This window comes from Oenanthe melanoleuca, chromosome 24 (assembly GCF_029582105.1).
Source record: "Oenanthe melanoleuca isolate GR-GAL-2019-014 chromosome 24, OMel1.0, whole genome shotgun sequence".
NCBI classification, from domain to species: Eukaryota; Metazoa; Chordata; class Aves; order Passeriformes; family Muscicapidae; genus Oenanthe; species Oenanthe melanoleuca.
The window spans coordinates 6,678,698-6,705,705 of NC_079357.1; the positions used below are offsets into that span (position 1 = coordinate 6,678,698).

A 27,008-nucleotide genomic window follows, 5' to 3' on the forward strand; every position below is an offset into this window, starting at 1 on the left:
AGGGCACATACAGACTAGTTTAATTTCCTTCCTGTTTTTCTTTCTCACATACACCCAGGCTGTGGCTAATTCCTGTTTGTCTCCCCAGTGAAGTGCTAATGCTGTAGTCCTGTGTCACTGGGCTCCCTCAGGCAGTGCTGACAGAGTTCTTTGTGGTCCCCTCCAGATGTCCCGTGCCTCAGTGCTGGGGGCATTCCCACCTCTGACATCCCCGTGGCTCCACTATTTCCATCCTCCCTGGCTCAGCTGTGTGCACTTTAGTGTCAGTGAGAAGAGCTCCGTGGAACTCTCTCTGCTGCTCCCTCAGAGCTGTGGAGGTCACCCTTGGATCACCCCTCTTCTGGAGAACAAGAGCCTGCTCCTCTTTGAGCCTTTCAGAGCACGCGAGCTCCCAGCAGCCCCGTTCACCCAAGATCTCCAAAGGCTTTCAGGGAGAGGTCACCCGCCTCACCCAGAGCCATTCAGGAGTGACTCCGCTAATCCCTCTGCAGAGCAGGTGAATCTGGGAGGCCAGCGTCTCACCGTGCCAGCCAGGGAGGACTGGAGTTGTGTGTGGCTCTCCAGATGTGCAGCAAGTCCTCTTTCTCCCCCGTGGATTTACCAGCCAAAGGGGTGACACAGCAGCACCCGGGATGTGCGTCGGGCATCTCCCACTGCCGCGTGTGGTTTCCAGACGAGCGCTGTGATGAAGCCAGTGGGGGTTTAATGAGGTCACTGCAGTTTAATGTTACTGCAGTAATCTCTTTTGTTTTACTACATTAAAATATTTGTGGTGGAACGGTTGGACCACTGTAATGTGATATCGCTACCTTAATGTTATTGTTGCCATGACAACACTAATGGCAGCTCAATAATATTATTGCAATTTAATCTTACGACAATAAAATTAAGGGTAGAACAGTGAGACCTCAGCTCTGTAATGTTACTACAGTAACAGCATTGTTATCGTAACCGCGGGAGCGGAGTCAGCCCGCTGTAGTGTAACATCGGCACCGGCGCTTTGTTGTTACTACAGGAACACGGAGCATCCGCCGAAAATCACAGCAGGGGATGAATGGGAGGAGACGTCACCGGTGCGCCGGTGCTACTGCTACCCTGGGGCTGTCAGCATGGGGAGGTCATGCTGTCATCTCGTCACTTATTCATCTAATTCCTCAATTGTGGTGTTTTTATCGGGGTCTGTCCTCTTCTCCCTCCGTTGCTGGAGCTCTTTGGAGCAGGTCTGTTGTTTTAGCGGCAGTAACTCTGCAGGGAAGGATTTAAAGCACTGCCTCCATCTAGTTCCAGATCCTTCTGCCTGGCGTTTTATAGCATGTGGCTGTTATGGAGTGATAACGTTTTATATTTATATGTCATCTTTCAATGTGAAGGATCCCGGCACAAGCTACAAATTACTGCTGTGCTGCAGGGCCGGGCAGACAACCCAGAACACACAGCGTGCCAGGGGAGGGGTTTTATCCAAGGGCACTGATTCCTGTGCAAGTGAGAGTCTCCTTTGGCTAGAGGATTTATCCAGAGTCCCCCTGCCGCTTTGTAAGGGGCACAGATCTTTGTGCACCCTAAGCCTTGTACCCAAAGAAGCACCTGCCATCACTGGCATGGGTATGGGCAGAATTCCTCCTTTCCCAGCTGGCAGCATTGTATCAGGGCTGGAAAGGCAGTGGGGGGACAAGGCACAGGTGACATCTCTGTGCCATGCAGAGGCTTGCTGCAGTTTTCTCCAGCCTCCAGGGGAGGGAGGCAGAGCTGCTGATCTGTCAGGAGCATCGCAGAGCTTCCCTCATCCTGCCCAGGCCCAGAGCACACTTGCTATGCCCAGGGATGTGTGTTTTTGGCCGAGGGATGTGCTCAGGGATTTATGCTTGTATGTCCAGGTATGTGTCTTTCTGTGTCCAGTGATTCATGATTGTTTTGCCCAGGTATGAGCTCTTGCTGTGCTGATGGATGTGCACTTTGTGCCAAGAGATGCAGGTTTGTTGTGCCCAGGGAGGCACTCTTGATGTGCCCGGGGATGTCTGTTTGCTGTGCCCAGGGATGCACAGTTGTCATGCCTGGAGATGCACTCCTGCCATGCTCAGGAATGCAGGTTTGCTTAGCCCAGGGATGTGTGATTTGTGCCTAAGGATGCAGATCTGTCATTCCCAGAGATGCACTCCTGCTGTCATCAGGAATGCACATTTGCTGTGCCACCACACCTGCCAGCCATGCCCCTTTGCCCATTTGAACTACCCACACCACCTCTCTTCCTGCTCAGCAGGCAGGAATTTTCCCTCTGCTTGGAGCCCTTGTGCTCCCTCCCAGCTTCTCAGATCTTCATCTCCAGACAGCTCTTTGGCACCTGAATCTGGGGGTGTTGCTGCCCACCCGTGTTCCTCCAGCCCAGCTCCCCTGCTCAGTGCAGCAGCTGCTAAGCTCCCCTCGAGCCTCAGCATTTGATCTCTCTCCATCAGTATTTGGATTCTGACCACCGCAGTAATTCCTTGTTTGTCCTTTAATAAAAGACCTGTGAGCTCCCCTTGACACCAGAGCTGGAATCTCTGGGACCTGGGGCATCCTTTGTGCCAGCTCTTTCTGGCAATCTGGTGCCACATCCATCCTGCCAGCCCTGCTCCTCTGGGGGTTACATGTTTGAAAACACAAGCAGCAGCTCATCTCCCATTCACTGTTTTTCTCCATCATTTGCTTTATTAAATATTGATTTTCTGTTGCATTATTAAACCTTAAGTCCTGAGCATAAATTCAGAGTTGATACTTTAATCTGGCTCTTCTTGTTGGCCTTTAGAACTGATTTTTCTGGCCAGTCTCTCCAGAGGAGGGTCCAGAAGAAAAACCTGTTGCAGAGGCTTGGGGAGTCAGAGGATGAAGCAAAGGGCTCTTCCCAAGGGATTTTTGCCTGTTTGGTGTAGTCTTTGCCATGAAGGTGGCATCCATGGGGATCCTGGCCTGCAATCCTGCACAGACCTTGAGTGAAAGGAGGTTGGGGAGGAATCAGCCACGTTTTTTCAGGGAATTTGGTACATTAATGCCTGCCGGAAGGATATAGCCCTCTCTTTTTTTGGTAGCACAGAGAGATTGCAATCTGGAATGGGAATTTAGCCTGGAGCCACTGCATGGGCAGGGTGGCAGTGAGGCATCCAGCCCTCCATGTGCCTGGCTCCGCTCCCTAGGGTTTGCCAAAATTGCCCTGCTTGGAAGCAGGACCTACCGAGGAAGGGAGCCACAGATGGCAGGCCTTGTCCTAAATGCATTCCCAGCTCCTGAGTGATGCTGCACAGATCTGTGCTTTTCTACCCTACAAATCCTCAACAAAACCAGAAATGGCCTTGGCCAGAGCTGCAGGCAAAGCCAGAGGAATGTGGGTGGTAGAAAGCCACCAACAAGCCACAAGAAGTGCAAGTGACCACCAGCACATCCTTGATAGCCGTGGTGGGTAGCTGTGACCCCCACCATGATCCCTGCTCTCCTCCATTCCCTATCGGAGAGCTGCATGCTGCCAGCCGCTGCCAAACCCCATGCTGCCAGCAGCCAGGTGTCTGAACATGCTTCCAGAGCCAAGAGAGCTCTGCAGCCAAAAGGGAGGAGGGGAAAGCAGTGTGGCAGTGCCGGCAGGTTCAGGAGGATTTAAAAAAAAAATTAAGAAAATTAGAGAAGAAAAAAGGCAGAGGGACGTTTGCAAACAGCTTTTGGATCCCCCATCCAAACGGGGCATGGAACCTGTGCCTGGCAGCTGCTGTGCTGAGCAGTGATTTAAAAGCAGACTCCCAGCAGCAGGGAAAGAGGCAGAGGGGAAACAGATGTGAACACAATGCTGGAGATAAAGGAGAGGCCAAGGGAACAGCTGTCGAAAAGCTGCCCAGCCCTGCTGCCTCTGAGGGTTGGAGAACCTCCAGCAAATATCCCCAGGACTGAGGCTGAGGGGAGGTCACTGGGAGAATAAGGGGGAAACTGGGTGGAAAATGTGAGTTTTTTCACACTGTTCTTGCTTGGGTTTTGAAGGAAAGGGAGAAGCTGGGAAGAAGGAGCTGCATTGAAACATGGGGAGAGTTGTGATTTTGTTTTCCTTTCTGTTCTGGTGATGCAATAGAGAAGAAAGAGATTTTAGAAATACAAGGAGAACCAGGAAGTGGAAAACAAAAAGGCAAGGATCTTTGTAAAACATGTGGAAATAGGATTCTTCAAACAAAATATTGAAATGTGGTCTTGAAATATTTTTGGTTTGGGTCTTCCATGCCTGCTGTAAGACAGCAGTGAAACCCCTTGGTTCTGTCCCTCAGAAAGGAGGTGAATTTGTTCCTTAGTCCATGACTGGATCCCTGTGGGCGATCAGCACAGCCCCGCTGGTTGCAGGGGACAGGGTGGGGAGGTCTTCTTGTTTTAGGTGGATCCATACCCTCATACAGAAGGAATTCATCCCTAGGAATCCCAGAGAAGCTGTGGCTGCCCCATTTCTGGAAATATCCAAGGCCAGTTTGGACAGGGCTTGGAGGAACCTGGGATAGTGGAAGGTGTTCCTGCCCAAACCATTCTGTGATTCTGTGATTTTAATGTCTGGGTTACTGGTCCCAGTAGTAGAGATGCCCGAAAGATTTCAGCTCTCCTTTTTGGTAGCATCTTGCATATCTTCCTCGGTAGGATTTGGGATGAGGCAGGAGAGGCCACAGACCCTGTGCTGGTTTGCTGTCCTGTGTGAGATAAGATGAACAGGTCTCAATCCACCCTCCTCTCTGCCCAAGTCTCCTGCCCACTGGGCCCCCACAGCCAACAGACTCCCCAGTTTGTGCCCAGGGCTCTCCTTGCCTGTCCCAGCATTGACACAAGGCACCAACAGAGATGTCTCCTCCATGGTTTGCCCTCCTTGTAATCCCTCCTCCTCGCAGCCAGCCCGAGAGCTTCAGCCTTTGATCCTCCTCCTCTTTTGCAAACACTTCTCTCTGCTTGTGAAATTAAATCTCTCTCAGAGTGATTTCCTTCCCTATCTTTTCTTTTTGGCCGAGTCTGTCTGAAATATTCTCTTTTATTTGCTCCTTCAGCAACAGGGCTGTATAATTGATGGCCTCGCCAAGCTTTCTGTGCTGAGCATTAAACCCTTCCTGCCTTGGCTCTGACCAGAGTTCATTACTTTCTGAAAAGCTCTGTTGTCTGTTTGTGCTCAGATGATTGTTGTTGTGGAGGTGAGGATGTTGTCGCACAGTGAAAGGAGGAGGGGTTGGATTTGGCCCGGGCTGCTTTGTAATCAAATCCCTCTCCCTTTAGCAAATTTTCGGGTGGAAAACGCCTCTTTTAGTCAAATTGAAATACGGTACCCTCCTGAAGCAGAAGCACAAAACTCAGGGTCTGAATTAGTGCAGCAAAATGTTGTCTGGCTCTTGGGACAGTGGGAAGACAGTGCTTTGCAATACACCCCTGCTCAGCCCTGGGCAGGAAGGAGCAGGGGCTGCTTCCATCACCACAGGTTGATTTCCTGGGATAGACATTTATTACCACACCACCTTTCCCTTTAGTGAACGTGCTGTGGTCATCCCTTTCAAGCTTCTGCATCCCAGGAGCTGCCCTGGGAAGGATGAGCCCCATGCAGTGCTGCCAGGGTCCCTCCAGCACCATGGTGTCCTTATCCTGGAGGTGGGGGTCACTCTGTGTGCGTGTCGCTTTTTTTACATGATGCAAATCTTTCTGCACATTTTGGCCTTTCCTGGCAAGAAAAAGTGGTGCTTTCTGTGCTTTGCCCTGCTCCGACAACGCTCCTGGCTCCCCGTCTACCTCTGTGGGCTTTCCGCACTTAAAACACAGCAAGGCTGAGGTGATTACAAGGATTGGAGATGCAGTGACACTTCCCTGCCAACAAGTAATTGATTTATTAAAGACATTACAATACATTCATGGTTGAGCGTAAGAGTTTCCTTTGAACTCGCTCAGAAATCCGAGGGGATTGTGCCTGGTTGCGAGGACCGCGGGCAGAATAAATCTGGGCTCCCCCATCGCCTCTCCCCCGCGCCGCCACAATTTCATTTCCCTTTGACTGGCGCGAGTAAATATCACAGCTCGACAACTCCAGTCCAGTGACTGGTGTGATCCAATTTAATAGCATTTAAAAATTCAAAGTGATTGTTAGCCAAATGGAAATGTAAGATTTCATACCCAGCCTGCCTTGGGGAGGAAAGGGAGAATTAGGGAGGGTGCGGGGGATGTAGACAAATGGACTAGATAAAAAATAATGGAAAGTAACTTAATTAAGAGGCTTGAGTCAAGTTAAAAACAGTAATGATTTTGAATCGGAGAACCACAGGTATTAAAAATGAAAGGGAAAAAGGAAAGAAAGGAAAGTGTGGATAAAAAGCCTCCAAAATGATTAAATGGGAGGAAAAAGAGGCATAGGAAGAATGGGGTAAAAATAGTCCTTCCATGTAAAGTAGGAGCACATGGGGAATAGATGGTTCTGGTGATGAGGCTGGGCATTAGGAAGACAAATAGGGAAATTAAGGATGCTCTGGTGGGGATAATTCCCTGTGGCTTTTCTGGCATTCTCGGAGGCAGGAGTGTGGCCGAGAAGAAGGCTCGAGGGCTTTGTTTAGGAGAGACAGGAAATGAAGGAGCAGTCCTAATGGGAAAGGAGAACAGCCCCCGCGTTCTCCAGGCACATCGATATCCTTCCCTTGTGGGATTGTCGCTCCCTCCTTTTCCTTTGCTTTCAGCTCTCTCAAATGTTGCTTGGTTGGGTTGAAATTGGGGATTGGAATTTTAATTGCCCCTCTGTGTACAGGGATATATGGCTGTGTCTCGGTGGCCTGATGGCTGATTTTTAACCATGGAACTCTCATTCCAATGAAAATACCTGCCCTGGCAGCCACCCTCACCCTCCCTGTGCCTTTTTGACATGGTTTTCCAAGCTTCACAGAGCCTGAGAGGCAGGTGCTGCAGAGCATTGAACCGAACAGGCACTTCTGGTCCATTAGATCTTTGGGTCTCATTTCTCCATCCATGAAGTGGGAATGATAACTCTTTCTTATCTCCCAGGGTGTTTTTACGATAGGGATAAACCACATTTGAAGACTTGGGAAGGACAGTGAGCATCATCCCACAGACTCTAGATCATTGGAATTTGCACTCCTTCTTGTTCCTGGCACCTTTGGCCAAGCTTTGGGTTGGTCCCCTGGGCTTGGGGCAGTGCTGAGTTGGCCTAGAAATGTACCTTGGGAGGGGTGAGGGAGGCTGGAGGGCTCTTGGAGCCCAAGGGGAGCCTGAAAAAGCTGGGATGTAAAGAAATGTCTAAAAGGAGTAAGGAATGGATCAGGGCATCTTTGGGAAGGTAGAGCTGCCTCTGTCAGAGTGATGGATGAGTCACAAAAGATGTGTTCCCGTGGGGATAGGAGGAGTGGCAGCACATGGAGGCATGGATCACCTCACCTGTGGTTCATTTTGAAGTGCTGGACCTTGCTGACCTCCCATTTCATGAGCTTTGTTCTCCCACTTCACAGGCTTTGTTCTCCCACTCTGTTCTCTGAGACAAACAGAGTCTGGGCATAAGTAGCAGCCTCCAGACCACCTAATCAGACAGTAACAGGGCTGTGTTCCCTGCCTGATCCATTAATTTTTAACTGGAGTCAAAGGCAAAGATGGGAAGAAGCCCAAGCAGAAATAAAAGCACTGTCTGGAGCATAGGAGGCACCTGGAAGAGCTGGAGCTCAGGAAGGATGTGAGGAAAGCAGTGCTGGCAATGGAGGGATATAAATTGATAAATGAGGCAAAAAGAGCATGGATAGACTCAGAAGATCAAAGTAAACTCAATCACAACTTGGGGGTTCCACATTAACGCCACGAAGCTCCGTGGTTTTTGAGGTAAAGGCACCGTGTCCAGCGAGGCATTTGGGGAAGTACAGCTCATCCTCCTGCGAGTGTGGGAGCCACACACTCTGCCTGGGCACGGGCTGGAGGCTCCTCGAATTAGCTGAGTGTCAGTGTGGAAGTGTAATCACAAACACTTACTTAGTGCTCCAGCCCAGGGAGAGGGAGCGCGAGAGCTCTGAGATAAGAACAAATATGCAAGAGCATAGTGTGTTTTTAATGGAAGGGAGATTTATTTCTCTCTGTGTCTTTTTAAGCCTCTAGATAGATCATAAAAAAAACCCAGCCCAACCCACACACAACCTGTCTGCTTGAAATAGCCGAAATGTAATTTAAAGAGCATCATTTTAACTAATACTTCACTTCAGAGACACCTGCCCTATATTCATTGGAGATGCAGGCTGCATTAGAGCATCTGATTTATCTTTGGAAAGGATGTTTGAGGTCCTTTGTTCCTGTCAGGTCCCTTTTGAGGAGTAAAGTGGCACAGGGGAGGTTCGGCGAGCTCAGCCCTTGGCATGGTGCCCACTCTGCATGGACAGAGAGCTGGAGGGGACAGGGAGACCCCTCCTGCTCTCCAGGAGCAGAGTGGGGAGCAGGAGGGTGGGGCACAGCCCATCTGGCTGGTTGTGGGGAGGGAAGCTGGGGGTAGGTGCAGAATTTAGCGGGACAGTGTGCGTTGATGGATCAGATGGGCAATATCATGGATATTTGCTGTCTGTTGGAACGGGAGACTCCAGGAAGGGCTGTTTGCAAGTACATCCACTGGAGGCATTTCCCAAACTAGATCTGTGCTTCTGTCCCCATGGAGAATTGTCCCCATGTCCAGCTCCTGTTTGCCATAGGCTCTGGTATCTTATAATTTCATATGTTGTTGTCTTTTTAATGAGCCTGCAAGGATGAGAAATTCTTGTCATTACGTTGATGGAGAGATGAGACCCAAGGAGACTGAGGGTTTTGCCAGGAGCACTCTGGCAGAGCCAGCATCCATCCATCCTTCTCTGCACTTACTGACCCGCAGCAAGGAGGCTTTTCTATCATTAAAAATAAAGGAAATTCCACAAATCATTATTTTCTCCCATGGTGGAGAAAAGGATCCCCTGTTGGCCTGTATCCCCCAGGTCCCAGGCCGAGGTCACCTGTCGAGGACGAGGCAGTGTAGGGATGAGTGTGAGGAGAGATGGGGAGAGGAGAGCTGCTCTGAAATCCCTCACTCGCCCTTTCTGATCTGAAGTTCACTTGTAATATTTTCCCCGACTCGGGTTGCTAATGCGTTTTGTTCTCCAGAGTGTGCGTGGCCCGACTTCCCGTGCAGCCTTTAATTAGTTTCTGGATGATGACATCTCCGCCGAGAATCATCTCGTCGTGTCCCTCCGATCCTGGGGGGAGATAAAGGAATCTAATAAAGACATCCAGCATTTCGAGGTGATGGGTTTGACAAGCTTTGTATTAACCACAAGTCGTGTTCAAACTTTCTGGGGTGCTGTCGGCACGCTCTGGCTCGTCCCCACACAGGGATTTTCCCAAGGGTCTGATGGAGATTTCACTGGTACCCAGTGGAACGAGAGGAGCTGGGGACCCTGTGTCCCCTGATCAGGGTGTGACACAGTCACTGTCACTTTGATGGTCACCATGGAGGCAGTTGTGAGAGAGGCTGTCATGCCTTGAGGAGAAGTGTCAATAATGCTAGAAAAATGATGCAGGTGTCTTAAGGATTCAAGATCCTTCAATTTTCTGCCTTTCATGAGGCGTTGCTTGGCTTGCAGGGGGATTCCCAGGTGGCTTGGGGTGCAAAAACTGGAAACTAGATCCGTGCAGCGTGTGTGGAGTTGAAAATGAGATCTGTCTAGACAGGGAGCTGAACTGCCAAACACTCCTTGTTTTGGCTGCATTTCTTCATGGATAATAATGGAAAAACTTCACTTTTGTATCTTTCTTCTTGTTTTCTTTTCACTCAGCATCATTAGACTTATTTTAAAAGAGGAAATGAAGTCCAGATCAGTGCCATATCTTCCTTTAGGCATTGTGACATGAGCACAGAACTCACCCAAACCTGAAGGAGGGATTCTGCCTCCTCTTAAAGCTGCTTATTAATAGTCATGCAAAGAAACTCTGGTTTGATTCCCCATAGGTGTGGGGTTTGGTGTCAGGTGTTTCCTTTATTGTTTTGCTAGAAAAAATGATGCCGATCCCTTCAGAATCTTGAAAGCAGGAGAGTGAATCTAGTGAGGCAGCACACTGGCTCCTTAGGGTGCTGCTCTTGGTCCAGGCTCATGACCTGGACCCATCCAGAAATCAGGGAAAAATCCTTGTGCTTAAGCCCCAGCTCTCCTCTTGTGCCACGTTTGTTGTGATGTATCCCTCATTGACTGCAGTAGTAGTGCTGATTTATGCTGTCGTAAGTGGAATCAGATTGGGCTCCCTTTTGGCACTTAGCTGTAAAGTTTGTCTGCAGAAACCCTGCTGTTTATGCGGTGAATTATACCCGTGTTCACAAATACTTTACTAATGAATGATTGGGAACGTCTTGTTTCCCCCTCCTCCTCTGAGTTATTATGATGCTGTGCTGTATAACCTGCTGCAGAGACGGGCGTAAAAAATCTCGTGTCCTCCAAGCTTCCCTGCAACAGGAGCTGTTACCTATCTGGGAAATCATTTAGACACATTTCGGTGCCGTATGACACATCTCATTATGCCTCGCTTTACAACAAGCAATTGTCTTTAGTTATTTATTAATTGCTTATTAAGGTCGTTATGTATGTCCTCTTTGTTTCCAGCCTTCTTTCTTCATGGCTTTGGCTGCTGCTGGGTTTGTGAAGAGGGGGATCAATTCCTCAGCAAAGCTGTACTGAACCTGGGAAGGGGCTGGTGGTGCCAACCCAGGGTTCAGGCAGCCCTGGGGAGCAGCATAGGCACCCTCAAGGGGTTTGTGTACAAACCTTTGTGACTGAGCAAGCTCTGAGGCTGTATTTGTCCTTCCTCACACCTTTGGACAGGCTCAAAACAGTTCCTGATATGATGGAAGGATGATATGAAGGAAAGATTACATGAAGGAAGGATGATATGACAGAAAGACGAAGCCCTCTCTGCTTTTCTCTTAACTATAATTGTGTTAGAACAGCACAAACTGATTTAAAAGCCCATTATAATACACCTGTAATTGAAGGCACAGGGCTCTCAATCTGCTCCCTAAAGGCAGAAAGCTTTGGAAAAAAAAGAGGGAGGAGGCACCATGGAGGTGCCTGGCACTGTGGCAAGCAGCACTGCACCTTCTTCTGACCTGGCAGCTCCAAAGTGCTCTGGTTACAACCTGGAGGAGTCCTGGAGCTGGATGTTGGGGTCCCTGCTTTTGGCAGAGCCTCTGTTGCCAGGATTTGGGCTCGGTTTGACTCAGCATTGCTGTGAGCAGGGATAGGACACCCAGGACTCCCCCTCACCGAATCCCAGCAGCAGGACCCATGGCAGCAAACTCTGTAAAGCACAGGGAAGTCGGAGTGTGACAGCAGTACGAGGCTGTTATGAAAAGCAGGAGCAGTGTCAGGCTGATGCTCAGGAAGCTGCCAGTGCACATTACAGATCGCCTGCAGAATGCAAGTCTGACTCTCCCTCTTTTTCTTTCTTCCAGACACTTTTATAGTTGTTCTTTGTTGTTTCCTTTGATCTGGAGCAGATGTTGCTCATGCTGGAAGATGGAGGTTTGCATGTTTTATGAAGGGAAGCAGGGCTGGGTTTACCGGAGCAGTGACTCTCTCTTAGGCTGTGCAGAGGCTGAGACCCCTTGGCTGGGGCAAGCACCTGCTCTGCCTCTCTCCCACACCAGAAGGGGTTTGCTGGTCTGGAAAGGTCACAGCTGTATTTCTGCACCACTTGCTTGGCTCCCAAAAGTGGGTAGAAAGTGGATGGTTAAGGCCAAAAAATGCAATTGCTCCTTGAAGAAGGAATAGGCAGCTTGGTGAGTTCACTCATTTGAAGTCCCCTTGCCAGTCTGAGGTGGAGAGGCTTTTCCAGATGCACCCTCCACTCAGCCTGATGCACGGCTGAAATTTGGGGTGCTGGGGTGTCAGAAGACAGAGATGGGGACATGGGGTTAGGGAGAGGACAGCCCAGGCGAGCAGCACAGTCAGTTCATGCCAGGAAGGTGGGTGGTGAGGTGATGGAGATGGAAATGGAGGTGGCAGGGCCTAAGCAAAGAGGCAAAGCTGCTGATGTTTATGCAGTTTGGGGTGATTTATAAAAGGCAGGTGGAGGAATAATCAGGGAAGGCCTCAGTCCTGCAGTGGGTGCCATGGGACAGGCAGCAGAGGAGGTGGCAGAAATGCCAGGGGAGTCCCACCACATTCCAGGATGATGTGGAGATCTGTGTGGAGCACTGCCATGGGACACAGGCATGGGATCCAGCTGCACACCTGTGCTGGCTCAGGAGCGGGTGTTTGGAGGTGAAAGCAGAGCAGGGATATCGTCTGTGCAAGTGGCAGGAGGGTATCTGTGAGCCAGGGAATAGATGTGTGTCGGCAGGCACATATGCTTGAATCCACAAAGACATCTATCACCTGCCTGAACACCCTTGAACGTGGAGCTCACCATATGCTTTGGTTAAATATTTAAGCAAGCTGCTTTCTGTCCTGGGGACTCCTAGTATGCAAGGGTTAGAGCAAGATAGGGGCATACCCATGGCACCTGTGTGGGGCTGAGAGCACCCAGAGACCTTCCCCAGAACTGTGGCAAGGATGGAGGGGGTAAAAAGAAGGAATTTTATCAATACAGCACCATCCTGCCTGTGGGGAAATCTGTGCAGTGTCACCAGAGCAGCTTGGCCAACACTGCCATGTTTAATCACTTCCTAGCAAGAGAGATGCTGAACACAAAAGGACTGCCCACAAGGAGAGAGTTCCCACCTGGGAAGCCTACATATACTTAGTTTTATTTATTTATTCCTTCCCAAAGGGGCACAGCTCCATCTGTATCCTGCTTTTGGCACAGGAAATGTCTCCTCTGCCCCATGCTGGAGAAATGGCAAGTGCTGGTGAAAGTCCGTTAATACAGAGGGAATGGAAGTGTTGGTGACTGTTAAATAATATTAAATATGTACTTGGATCATTTATTTATCAAGATTTCCCTCCCCAGTCTGGTAAAAGCCTTACAACACACCTGTTGTTTCGCTAGAAAGGCATTTGGAATAGTTTCTCTGGTTAAATATTCAAATATTTAATTAGCACACAATAACCACTGTGTTAAATCCTACCATTGCATAGACAATTCCAGACTTAGTTAACAGCTTCAGTGATGTTTCTCTGGTTTGCTTCCCAGATATTCTTGCCTCCTCTCATTCCAGATGGGGCACAGTAAATTGAATCTACCTCAAAGTGTCCTGAGCTTGCCAGAGTATGGTGAATTTTTTCCCTGTTGCATGAGCAGCTTGAGCTACTTTTTTATTGAATTATGGAAAGGTTTGAGTTGAAAGGGACCTTAAAGACCCTCTAGTTCCATCACCTGCATGGGCAGGGACTATCCACTATCCCAGGCTGTTCCAAGTCCCATCCAACCTGGCTTTGAACAGTTCCAAGGATGGGGCAGCCACAACTTGTCTGGGCACCCTGCGACACAGCCTCACCAAATTCATTGTAAAAAAATTCTTATACCTGTTCTAAATTAACCCTCCTCAGGTTCAAGGCATTCCCCTTTGTCCTCTCAATCAAAGCCAAGTTTAAGTTGTTTTAATTATGTTTTATAACCTGGTCAGTTATTTTTGTCTCTCACCTGGGTGGATGCGAATGGGTCTGTGCAGTCCCAGAGTAGCAGTGTGAAGTCTGCCTTGTTCTTTTTAAAGCCTCTGCAAAACAAGCTGAATTGGGTCGATGTGGATTCAGCAGTTAAAAACATCAGAAAGGTTCCTGTGTGATGCAGCAAACAGCACATTAAAGATGATGGATTCTGCTTTAGTTTTCTTGGGATTTAGAGCTGGAAGCTTTTCTGCTTCCCAGGCAAAGGTGGGCGATCACTGCGCCTCTGCTTGGCTCTTCCCACCTCTCCAAAATGACAATGGTAAAACCCCCTTGGCCTATTTTTGTTGTCCAGATTATATGCTCTGTGTTTTTGGAGCACACAGGGATTTCCTGGCTGGCAGTCCCAGTCTCACAGGAACACAGCTGGGCAATCATAATGATGTTGTAATTAATTGCATCTCCTCAATGGACCTGGCCATGGGCAGAGCATTCTCAGCTCTGAGTGGTCCCACGAGGAATGTGCTGTCCCCTTCATGACACTGAAGCATATTAATATTTCTTTAGGTGTTGCCTTTGTGCCCTCCATTGTCCTGCCCCAGAGCCCCCTCTGTTTGGGAGCAGCTGATCCAGAGTTGTTCTCCAGTGCATGATTAGCAGATTAGCCATCATGCCCAGAGCAGCAAAAAAATGAACTCCCAGAAGCCCTTCAAAACAGAGAATAATTCATTACCCACCTTGATTTCCACTTAAAATGTACTTTAACTACACTTCCAACTACAAACCCTAAATCACCATCATGTTCACAAAAAATCCATCATTTTTTATTTTATTGCACGGCACTGGCATGACATAATCCCTTCCAGAGCGTCTTGGAGTGCTTTACGGATCAATAAATTACTTACCTGCACAGCAGAGGCATTGCGTGCAAGGCCATTGCAGTCATTCCGGCTTGGCGCAGCCCGGGAAGGTGTGGGAGGTGGGGAGAGGCAGGGAAGGGAGCTCAGGAGCGGGGTCCAAGCCAGGATTTGGGGTGTTGGGCTGCAGCCTCAAGTGGGGTGATGAATGGGGCTCTCCCAGCAAGGGTGGAAGGTGCAGGTGATTTGTTGCCTCCTGCAAAGCGCTGCAGCAGGATGCCAGTCCCTGCTAGGCTCTGAGGAAAGCCTGGAAATAAACCCAGGAAGGTGACAGTCTTTATTATATTCTGCAGGCGCAGGCTGATAACAGCAGCCCATGGTTTTCCCTCATACATCCCCACCATAGATCTCCCAGCCCTCCCCTGCAGCCACATCGTGTCCTCTGCGCATGCAGCAGCAGGAGCTGAGTGCTCCCTGCTTGCTCTTCACCCCTTCCCACCCCATCCTCACTCCATCCTGTACCTGTGTCTCTCCTGGGACTGGACTCCCTGTATCTGACTCGCTCCTGAGTGCTCTGGGTGGCACAGCCTGCACAGTTGCAGTAAATGCTGCAGGAGTTTGAAGGGGGTGACTTGTGTTTTTTAGGGAAGATGCAGCTCTGCTGAGAAGGTTTTTTCATGGCTAAGAGGACACTAGCAATGCTTGGAGTAGGAAGAAGTACTGTCTCACACCACGGAGGAGTTTCTCGAGCCTCCCTAAAATGACTGAATCCCCTCTGGCTACAGTTTCTTCCCACTTCAGCTGTGTCTTCTCTGCCCCCTCTTTTCCCTATTTGTTCCTGCCAAGTCAGATGAGACTGATGGGCTGCTGCATAGATTGTCAAAGTGGAGGGAGGATGGAAATTCAGCCTCCCTCACCCACAGTTTAAGATTTGAGTTGAAGCAGAACCAGTTTCATTTTCCTTCTTCTCTTTGCATCATTGCAGTGTCTCCAAAAATCATCGATATATCTTCTGACATCTCCATCAACGAGGGTGGCAACGTCAGCCTCACCTGCATAGCCACGGGCAGGCCAGACCCAACAATTACCTGGAGACACATCTCACCGAAAGGTAAGAGCCAAACATTACCAGAAATATTTTGGGAAGGGCATGGCACTCTTTGTGAGTGGCTGGGGAGGGGTTGGTTGCTCATTCTGTTGCCAGGAGAAGGTGAAAAGCACTAAAAAGATGTGACTCAATACAGGATTTGGTGAGTTTGCTGGAGGAACATCCATCCTGGTGGTCTGGAAGAGGAGCTGATGGTTTTGGTCATGTAGAGGACTGGCTGTAAGTGCCAGGTTGGGGTTGTCCTGCTTAGAGATTTGTAGAATTAAGGAATACTCTCTGTTGGAAGGGGCAGACAAGGATCTTGGAGTTTCTGCATGGGGCACTCACAGTGCACATTGAATGTGCTTGTGTGGCCATGTTTTGAAACTTTTTCAGGCAATTCTTACGGGTTGCTTCAAAGGAGAATTGTAAATAGTGCAAATGAGCAGGAAAACACATGAAGCATTAATTGGTGGCCTTGCTAATTGGTAAGCAAACCCTCAGCAGAACTGTGTGGGTGTGACTGCTGGGAAGCAAATTCCCAGGCGTGCAGGACCGTATAATTTCAACCCCCTTTCCCAGCTGCTTTTTTGGCATTTCCTGTGCATTCTGCTGCCCTGTTATCCCCAGGAGGCTGCGCGGTTCTCGCGGGTGAGCCGGGGGTGAGATCCGGAGGCTCTGGGTGGGATAAGCCGTGCGGCCAAGCGGCAATGCCTGGCTCTGATCCTCTGATCCTGTCTAAGCACTTCAGTTCCACCTCAGAGCCGTGTTTCCCCTGGGGTTTTACCAGCGTGGGCTGCTGTTCAGACACAGCCTCGAGCTCTCCTTGGGGAGGCCCGGCCGGGCTGTCCGGCAGCCGGAGGAGCCGGCGCAGGGCAGCAGTGACGGATGGCGCCGTGGCTGCTCTCCCTGCCCAGCTCCCGACGAGGGCTGCGGTGTCTCGCTGCAGCTCCATTGATTTTTTGCTATTTGTCTGTGCTAGAGCGAAGGGTTGGGCCAGATCCATCACTCTGCAAAGCCCAGGCAGGGAGAGCTGAGTCGGCGGCATCTCAGCCCCTTCTTCTGACAGGAGCCTCTGCAAACCATTCCCCCAGAGCACATGTTGGCTTAGCCACTGTAGGTGGTCTTGCTTCTGAGCAGGTGGCTTTGATCAGGCTCTGTGAATGGATGCACATGCTCCTCCCCATCCCTGAATGTCTCTCTATGGAATCAAAGTTGCTGTCACTGTTTGTCACCATCATGCTGCAGTTATGGTCTAGGCAGTCCATGTGTTCCCACCTTGAAGCCTTTTCTTCCTACTCTTCCCCTTGTCTACCCTGACAACATGTTTTTGTTTTGCTCAGCCTCCTCAGCACCTGTTTCTCACAAGCATCTTGTTTTCCCACAGCCTCACTCTTCTTCCTACATCCCCTCCTGCTCCCCAGAACCCTTGTCTCCCACTCATGTGCCCCTTGCTGCCTTCTCCCACATGCCATCCATCCTCTCCTAACCAGGCTCCCAGCTCCTGATGCCTCTGTCTTTCACGAGGGCTATTTTCTGTGTTTGCTGCCATCCAGCAGGTTTTTTTCCCCAGGGAATCTTTACATGCGCTTGAACCAGATGTTTCCATTTTACTTAGGACTTAGCTGCTATGGAAACTGAGGATGCACCAGGAGAGGAAGAGTGAGCTAATCAGAAATTACCTGTGGTGCTGTGTAATTTGCAGCAGCAGCTCTTTCCTGATTTTGGCCATGATTAGGCATTCTGCTTTCAAAACTCAAAGGGAACAAGTGATCATAGAGATTTACCAGAGCCTAGTCTCCTGCTGATGGAGGGTGATGAGCCCAGAGGTGGCCCAGGACAACTTCCATGGTTGCCCATCTCTGTGGGCAGCTCCTCTGCTTCTAGGTCTGCCAAGCCACCAAGGGGAACCTCTGCTTCTCAATTTTGCATTCACCACACACAGCAAAGATGAAGATGGGAAGCGTGAGGACTGAAATGAGAGCCAGAGAAAATGCATAGAGGTGCTGTAGCTGATGCTGGGATGGTATCTCTTTTCCTAGTAGGATACATTCTAATTTGGAGTGCTAGGGGCAAGCAAAACCCAAAGCTTGTGCTGGCTCCTCTTAGTTGTTGTTCTGTTGCTCATCCCATGGGAAGACTCGAGCGAGCTGCCTCCTGTTGCTTCTCGCCATCTTCCACCATCTCGCTCAAAGTGGTGGAGAAAAGGGACGAGGGAGAATTGTTTGAGAGAATGCTGGCGCATAATTTAAGGGTTTACACAGCGGGTAGGGAAGTGGCTCTCAGCGGTGCTGCTTGGGACAAGCTGTGCCAGTGCTGTTTGTGCCAGGCACGGCTGTACTGGGAGCTGAAGGACCAGTCCCCATGCTGACTGGTGAGTGCTGCTCTGTGCAAAGGCACTTCACAGGTTTTATGATTTCCTTGGCACCTCCAAGCACACTGTGCACCTCTTGGTGGGAAATGGAGCAAATAAGAGTGTTTGCTCACCAGAGAGTGCATGGGCAGGCCTTTCAGAGGATATACACAGAGAGCAGCCCAGCTCCCTCAGTGACTGATCTCACTCGAGACCCTTTGCCAGCCACTCCAGGCTCCTCTGATTGCTTGGCTGTTCTGTCTCTGCTCCAACGAATTTGCATCCAGGTAAACTCTGCTGATTTTTCCTGCGTGCAGCTGTTGCCATGTTCTAGGAGCTGTTAAGCCCATTTTGAAAGCTCTGTTCGGTTTGGGGCTGGAGGAGTTTCTGCAGCTAGGATGAGGAGAAGGTGTTCATGGTATAACTCAAGAGCTCAGTGAACTCGAGCAAGAGAGTTTTCTGCTTCTGATTTTGCGAAATGCAGGCATGCTGGCCCTGTTGGTGCCTCCATTAGTTCTCAGACATTGGTCCTACCTGTGCCCAGCCTCATCCTCCTGCATGAACAAAAGCAGGCTGCTGGCTCTGGAGAAGTGTTTTGTGAGCCTGTGGTCAGTCCAAATAAGGTGTGATACAGCCTGTCTTCTGTCCCTCTGCCTCACTCCTCTCTGTCTTACTTTATTTCTCCTCCCAGTAACGCTGTATTAACTCACAGCAACTCCTGTTAATACAGCTGAACAGATTGAGGTGGAAAAAAAAAAGTGAAGCTGTTGGAGTCACAGTTTCTTCTGCCTCAGCAGAGGAGGCTTAACAGCTTTGAGGCTCTGTCCTGGGCTTGGATGCTGCAGCTGACATCACAAGTATCAGTGGAGCTGCCAGGCATTGTGGCTTCAAAACTCAGCTCTCTTAAACTACTGTGAGATGCCAAGGTCTGGAATAGGATGGGGCAGCTCCACCTCTTCTTGGCACGCCTGTGGGGCCTAGACCCTTGGGATGGCAATTAAGAGAGGCATCTTGAAGGTGAATGGAGGGAGAAAAAGAGGCAAAGAGGGAGAGAACGATGGAGATAACAGTGGCCTGGATATAACACGCAGCATGAAGGCAGCAGCATGTGTCCAGAGGAGGTGGAAGTTGCACAGACTTGGACTCAGGAGTCTGAAAGGCAGCACTGTGTGTGCCCATAAACACCCATTTTGCACCCTTAGGTGCCGAGCACATCTGTATTTCCAAGGCTTTGGCTGGATTACAGTCCCCAGCCCCGCGGTGCCGATGCTGTCTGTAAACTGCAACAAGGTCTTCTAGTTATTAGCCTGGTTTTGGTCACTCAGGTGTTTCCATAGTTACTGGGCTTTTTATTTATTTTTGGGGGGGTAACTGATGTTGTCATGGTGATTGTCATGTTGTCAGGCCAGTTTTCATCTCTGGGCAGATGAAGGCTGGGATTTTTTGGCTGGTGAGAAGCTCAGCATCCCGGGCCACCGGGCTCAGGGTGACGCCAAGGCACTGGCAGAGAGGGTGGCACCATGTTGAGCTGTCTGGGGGATATTTATCTGTGCTGCAGACACAAAACTAGTCATGCCTCCCATTACGCTAGGGAAATGTGCCAAGGAATTGAAGTGAGGGGTCTTCCAGGAGGGATGAAGGCTCAGCAGCCTCTGTCCCAGGAGGAGCAGGCACAGTTTAGTAGTAATGATGAAGGCTCTGTGGGCAGGCAGGTGGGGTTATCATGCCATGACAGGGCCAGAGGCACAAGGAAAGGATGTAAAACTGGGTTTGTGCATGTGGATCCCCCCATTGGCTCATCCAGCACTGCTCTGCCACACACAGATATCCTGAGCCAGAGGCTGCATCCAAGTCGTCATCCTTAATGACCCCTGATGGACTTTTATGCCATGGTTTTATCTAATTGCTTTTTGATTATTGCTGTAGTATGATGGATTCTGGTGTGAGGCTTAAGACAGTGGCTGCCAGGGTAGGAAAACATTATGGTTTGGCTGATGGCGTATTTACTTGTAAGAGGCCTAATCGAGAGGTCTCTGTGGCGGGAATCCCTCATTAATCTCAGGATTAAGCTGGGTGCTGAAAGCTGCATCCCATGTGGAGCCAGAGTCCTGAGCTGAGGCTGAGCTGTCATTTGTGGGGCAGGTGATGCCTCAGTGCTACAAGGCAGAGACTGGGGAGATGCTTGGAGGATCCTGATGTGGCCACATCCAGGATATCCCCCATGATCAGCCCGTTTAACCTCCATGGCCTTCCTGGAAGAGGCACAATTTCAGTCCCTTGTCTCACAGAGCTGCGGGAGGATAAACACATTCCAGACGTGAGGCACTCAGACACAGCAGTAATCACAGCTCGTATATGCACTTAAGATAGATGAGACACGGTGGCCTGATGTGGCAGAGGTCTCATGAGATCATCTGTCTATACATCAGCAGCAAACCAGCAAAGGGACTCGGGGAGAAGTCTGGTATATTTGGATATATTGATTCTCCCTGGCTCTTGGCAAGGCTTAAAACAAGAGGACAAACATCTGCAAAAAATATTGAGCTTGAAGAGGTGCTTGTCCCTGGGAAGGGGACACATCCTCCCGTCTCAGAGGTTTGTCCATTAAGCACATTGCCTGCCATCTTTCTCCTCCCTGGAGAGGAGGTAGAGCATATTTATAGATTGGACATTGAATTTGGAGCCCAGCTGGGAGGCACAGGGAGAAGGGGGATGCATTTGGGTGGGAAAATCTCTGCCTGCTTCTGTGCTGCCTTGTTCCTCCCCTAATCAGCTGCACATGCTGTGAGATTGCTCCTGTTGCCCAGCCTCACGTCATCTTGTTAATGGTAGACCAGAGAGCTGTGTCCTCTCCTGGCCCTTTTAGGGAAATACCTCTCAGAGGGAGCAGATGGTTCGTGTGAGGCTCCTTTTGTGCTCATCCCGGGTCTTGTGTCTCTGCTCTGCCTCTTGTCTGCTTGGGAGATTTGCTTTGAGCTTACATGAGTGGTGTGTCAAAAAAGGGGAGTGATCCTGCTGTGTGATGGAGCACAGAGCCCAGCCTGAGCTGCCGGCGCTGATTGGGTTTGGATGGATTGGGTTAGGATGGGATAGGTTGTTTTTGCATGGGTTGGATTTGGATGGTGTGAGTTGGAATGGATTAGGATGGGATGGGTTGGGTTTGGACGGGTTGGATTTGAATGGGTTGGGTTGGGATGGGATAGGTTGTGTTTGGATGGGTTGGGTTGGGATGGGTTGGGTTGGGTTGGGATGGCCACCATGCCGTACATGCTGTCCCTCCTGTCTTTTGGTGGCTGGGTGACTCAACAGAGGTTCAACTGACCCACTTGATGGCCAAGCACCTTGTCCTCCTTCCAAGAGGCAGTTGCAGGCCTGGGCTCCACTGTATTAACTGGAGCATTTCAACTGGCTCCAATCCTGTCGGCAGCTCAACCGTCCCCTTGTTTACTGTTGAAATAATTACTGCTTTGCCATAATATTAGCTCTGAGCCGTGACTCCATTACCATTATCACCGGAATATTACCCATTTATTATCTCCCAGCAACTCTGGAAGATGAACACTAGGCTTCAGAGACCAATTGTTTTACAACAGACAGGATCTTGGTGTGCATTGTTTAATGAGGTAAACTACATTATAGCCGGCATTAATTTGGCTGCGGTGCTCTCCACTAAATCATTGTTAACCTGTAAATCTGCCACCACTTTTGATACTCGTTTAATCAACGTGTGCTGGATGGAGCAGCCAGGCAAAGGGTCAGTGGTGGTCCAGCTCTTCTTGTATTATGTAGGGTATACAAAGAGGAGAAATAAATAGGGTGAAGTAGCCATGGAGAAGCAGGACTTTGGGATGGACACTGGTTTTTTGTGTGGTTGTGGTGAAGGAGGCAGCTGGCATTGCCGTGAATTGCTTGAGAAGAGTGAGGACACATGTGACCACCAGTGAGATCCTGACAGGGATTGGGGGGATGTTTAGCCTGTGTTTAGCTGAGTGCCAGCATCAGCTCCCATGGGAACGGGATCTGGCCCAGCAGAAGACAGAATCTGGTGGAATCACACCATGGGCTCCAGGTTGTTCCTTCTCCAAGGAATGACTAAAACTTGGTTAGCGTGCCATGTGGGAGCTTCTTTTAGCATTTTCCTTCCTGAAGCACCCTTGTTCCTCCTACTTTTTTAAAGCAATGGGAGATTATGTACTTTTATGTGTATAAAGTAATATTTTTGGTTCCCTGCATGGTGGAAATGAACCCTTGGAGCTGATTTTGCATATTTGGCATAGCTACCTCTAAAATATGCATCTTGGTACTAAAATAACAAGACCCCTTCCAGCTACAAATGAGACAATGTCTTTCCCTTAAGAAAAGGGGAAAAAAACCCTCTTGGTTTCAAGGTATTCCCTAAATGCACCTTTGCAATGTCACACTTTCCCAGTTTGCTAGAGGCAGAGAGGGATCTGCTACTCATCACAATTTGGGGAAGCAGCTACCCTAATAGGTGGCAAAACCAGGAAGCTCTGCCTGCACCCCCAATTTTTATCCTGTGTTTTATCCCCTTGGTTCCTGACCACCTTTGTGAGACCCACTGAGTTGCACATGCCCTGATCCGTGCTCTGCATGGCATCTCCCTGCAGGAAGAAGGGGATATGTTAATGGGGTGATGGGACAAAGCAGCAAAACCCAACACACCAGCAATGTCAGCTTGTTGGATTTTCCATCTCTTTTTTTACTGCTGAACACAACTCCCTATTTCCCTGATAAATGCGTGGTTTTGTGTCGCTCCCTGTCTGGGACTCTCCTTTCATTCAGCTGGCCTGGGGAAGAACAAGGGACAGGAGCGTCTGAGATTCCAGAGATCTCCACGCAAATTAAAACCTTTTATCAGCTCCTAATAGCTGTGCAAACTAATTATATTTGGACCAAACTTTGCCAGCGACTCCCCTGAGGTATTATTATAAAAATCTGAGCTGTGGAAATGCGTCCCCATTCTGTCAACACCAGGTCGCTCCAGCTATAGAAAACTCTGCTCTGGCTCCTTTTAGCTCTCGTGATGTGCTTTGCATAAGCTGCTGCTGTTGTTTTGAGGGAGGAGAGAGCCTGGCTGGGCTGTGTCACATGTGTCCAAGGTCTGCTGAGCCAAGGACAGGCTGTGTGCTGGGTAATAGCACAAGCCCTGCTGGCCTGGCTCAGTCTGGGGTCATTATCATAGCTTTGGGGCTGTGGGTGCACAAGTACTTCCATCCCTGGAGGAATGGGATGTGGTGATGAGGGGTGGGAAGGATGCTGGACAAGTGGGGATGCTCAAGCATAGCAGGCAAGAGATGGGAATGAGCAGCACGAGGAGAAAGCACATGAAGCTCTACATGGATGGTTTTTCCAGTTTCAGTTCCTTGTTGGCTTCTTGTGGTGTTGGAGAAGATTTCCACCCAAATTTGTTCTTTCTTTTTCCTGGCATCACCATTTGCTCCATTGTTTGCCTTATAACCTTGTTCCCAAGCTTGCATGGGGTAGAGCACCAAAGATGACCCCCATGTTCACCCACCCCCACTGTCCTTAGATGGAGGTAGCACAAGAAAATGCTTTGAGCCAAATTTCTCTGTGGGAAGGAGGTTTTTGCCCCATGCCACCATTCCCCCACCATCCTCATGCCCTTCCTGGGATGCAGATTGCCAGCTAATGGGGCGGAGCTACTGCAAGCACTCTCCATTAATGGAGCAGAATATAAACAGAATAAAGCCTTCATTTCCTGGGCTGTGATTTCATTATTAATATACTTTACAGTTCACAGGTTGTTCATTTGCTTCCATGTTTTCTCAGCTGGTGTAATCTGCTGTGCAGAGTGAGAAGAGTCATAAAATTTCCATTTCCAGTTGAACGTGCATCCAATTCGCCGTGAAATGTTTCTCTCTGTCGTGAATATTAAGTGCCCAAGGAGTTGGTGGCCCTGGGATTAGGCAGGGCAGGTTTCCAGACCCTCTCTGCATCCCAGGGGTGCGGGAGAAAAGTGGGTGTAGAGAAGGAAAGGTGACAAAGGCAAAGTGGAGGGACTGAGGGAAGAAGCATGTGGCAGGGGGAGGAAGAGGGAAAAGAGAAGGAGAGAAAGTGAGGATAGAGGGAAAGGGAAGAAATTGAGTGGCAAAGAGGCTTCAGGGCAGGATGTGGTGGGTGAAAGATGCTCAGACAGAACTGACCTACACTCACCTCCTCATTTCCCTGTCCCATGACCTTGACACTTGTCAGGGAAGATGTTGCACCAGCGTTTGTCCCAGTTTGTACAGCAGTTGTTGATGTTTGTACTTGGTCACTGCCATGGGCCTCAGGGCTGTGCCCTTCCCCTGGCCTGAATATGAGTAGAAAAAGAGTTTTCTTGTCTCTGGTGAGGCTGAGAAATGCGGCTGTACTTGTAAGGGCAAGGAGCTGGAACGTGCTGGCTAACCAGAGTGGCTCAGTTGCCCCGTACCGAGCTGGAAAACAGCAGTGAGCAGCCACAGAGCTGTAGCACCATCACAGACACAGAAAAAGGGCATCTCACATGAATTTGGGGAGAAAAAAAATCATGTTCTGCTTGTGATTAAACAGCCAGCAGGAAATTTGTTGTGTATTTAGGGTATTTAATGGCTTGTAGCCAAGCAACGGGTTTCTGGGACAAGGAAGCAGAAATTTGGGTAGCTGGGGCAGGTAGTCATGCCCCGAGGCTGGGAAGGTGGTGGGACCAGCAGTGCCATGGAGGGGTGCCCACAGCTGCAGCGCCACTGGCAGTGGGCACATCTGGCAGCACATCTGGCACATTGCTGCAGCTGGAGATAGTGAGGGATGTGTGCCCTGGTTACTCCTCCCTGGCCTTGCAATAGCAGCACGGGATGTGGTGTCACTGCTGGGGAAGGGGACAAAAAGGCAAATCATGGTGGCATGCCCAGGCTGTGGGGGTAACTTGGGCACTGCCCCGAGCCAATGGCAGCGTTTCCTTCCGACTCTCTGCTAAAATTACTTCAGCCACAGCATTCCTCACTGCAGGGGAAAAAATTGCCTCTTCCTTTCCCATCTTCTCTTGGTCGAGTCAAGATAATAATAGTCTTTTTCTGATCCCCTGAACTTTCCCATCTGCTTGGTAAAACAATGGCAATTCTTTTTCCTCCTGGCCTCTCTCTCTGTCTTCCTCTCTTTTATTTTTATTCTCCTACGGTATAATTTAAAGCCAGAGCAATGCTGTAGCCCGCGGGTTTTTCCCCTTCCTGTGACACACTGTTGTTATTTAAAATGGCTTTTTCCTTGCAGAGCAATGCCTCTTGCTGCCCTCCCAGCTCGTGTAGTAGGACCAATACCTGCATAGAGACCTGAGGAGGGGAATATGGGCTCCAAGGAAGGGGCTTAGCCCAGTTTCCAGTTCCCCAGTCTCCGCCATCCAGTATCACACACCCCTGAAATTCCTGTCGCAAACACTCAATCCCCAGGCCCAGGGCATCCTCACCAGCTCCCCAGAGCCCCAAACCCATCCAACTCATCACCCCTGCATTTCCCTGGCTTCTCTCAATAAGCCACAATATTGCAAGTGATCCTGCAGAAATGGAGACATCAGTGCCATAAAACACGAGGGACAGAGCAAGGCCACTGGGCTGGAAAATAGCGTGTCTGAAAAAATAAAGATGGGATAAAGATGATGGAGAGGCGACAGCAAGTCTCACCCTGCCATGATTCAGATGGCTCTGGGGGGTGAAGAGTGGTCAGAGGGTCCCAGGGGAAAAAGAGGGATGGAAAATATCCCCCATTTGCAGGAAGTTGTGGCAGTGACAGACTCCAGGCTTGTCATGAGCTGCCTGCAGGGATATGCGTGGAGAAGGGAAAGTTTCCCAGATCCCCATGACTTCTTGCCAGCACTGAGGATGGATTTAGCCAGCACTTGATGCTTATTTTTTTACTCTAATGCCATTATGCCACTTGCTTCCCATCTGAGGGATATTTCCCTAATGCGGCTGAAATACGGCTTAACCGAGGTTACAGCCATTTAACGCTTTGCATTGCAATTGCTTCTTAAGAGCTTGTCCTGTGGAGAAAGCCTTGGGGTTTAAATTTCCAGCCCGGAGGGACCCTTTGGTCCTGGCTGCCAGCAGCTCTTTTTCACGGAAATCTGGAGAAAAGCGGAGTGCCTCGAGTTTGCCAGGGGGTGGGAATGCTTCCTCCTTCACAGCAATGCATTCTCATGGAGTGGTTGAGAAGGGATGTGGTGGATCTCCTGTGGAATTTTTTCCTGTTCTTTGCAAAGTACCTGCAGATAAGAGGCAGGAGCAACCTTGGTTCTTGCTCTCCTCGCCAAGCCCTGCATAGCATTTCCTAGACCACAGCTTTTCCTAGAGCCAGCAAGGAAGCTGCCAGAAATGGGATGAGCTCCAGAGGAGCCAAGTTGTGACAGGATTTAATGGAGGAGCAGCGTTCCCACAAACAGGATGCATGTTTGAGCGATTTTCTCCAGCAGCATCTGTCACTCCCCAACATCTTGGTACCATTGCAACAAATTATTTAACCACTACCCACTGTACCCCATCTGTTAGGCAGCCCCTCCACATGGATGGGGCCCTACTTCCCACCTTTCCAGAGGAACTCACTGACAAAGGCTGAGTGCCAAACAACAGGACAAATTAAATCAAAAGCACAGCTTCGGCACCCAGGGGGAAAATGCACATCAGCTTTGACTTATTGCATGGCGCACGCTTACAAGAGAGAAGCAGCGGCTTTTGTCACTGCAAGGGGCCATGAAAAATGAATTAGGGCCGCTGCTGGGAGAGGGCACGCAGGAGAATCTTTCATTCCGGCAATGCTGTCCTCTCTCACCTTGGAAGCAGCTACGGGGAAAAAACCACAGGGAGGAAGGAGGAGTGAGGAAAGGAAGGAGAGGGGACTTTGTGTTGGGCACCTGGGTGGATGCTCTGAGCTATGGGAGAGAGCATGGGAGGAGGAATTGTGCCAGGAGCAGTGTTGATGCTTGGGCAGGAGCTCAGAGCTGCTGGGAGATGCTGTCTCCTCAGGAGCTCTCTGGAGAGGGCTTGGCTCTGTGGGAGCCTCTACATTGATTTGCATGTACCTTTTGCATTCGTTTCTGCAAGGAGGCAGAAAAGCTCCGTGGGAAGTGGCTCCATGCCAGTCGCAGCCTGTGCTGATCATCA

The 27,008-nt window shown here is 49.8% G+C and overlaps 1 protein-coding gene across 4 annotated transcripts in view; it reads left to right on the plus strand.

Annotated features, from left to right (window-relative positions):
* Positions 1-27,008, plus strand: part of LOC130262544 (protein CEPU-1) — a 357,153-nt gene that overhangs the window by 314,883 nt on the left and 15,262 nt on the right. For all 4 annotated transcript variants that reach the window (XM_056509777.1, XM_056509776.1, XM_056509774.1 and 1 more), the window contains one exon: positions 15,402-15,527. In XM_056509777.1, the coding sequence (XP_056365752.1) occupies positions 15,402-15,527 (126 nt within the window). The remainder of the gene's footprint in view (positions 1-15,401; positions 15,528-27,008) is intronic.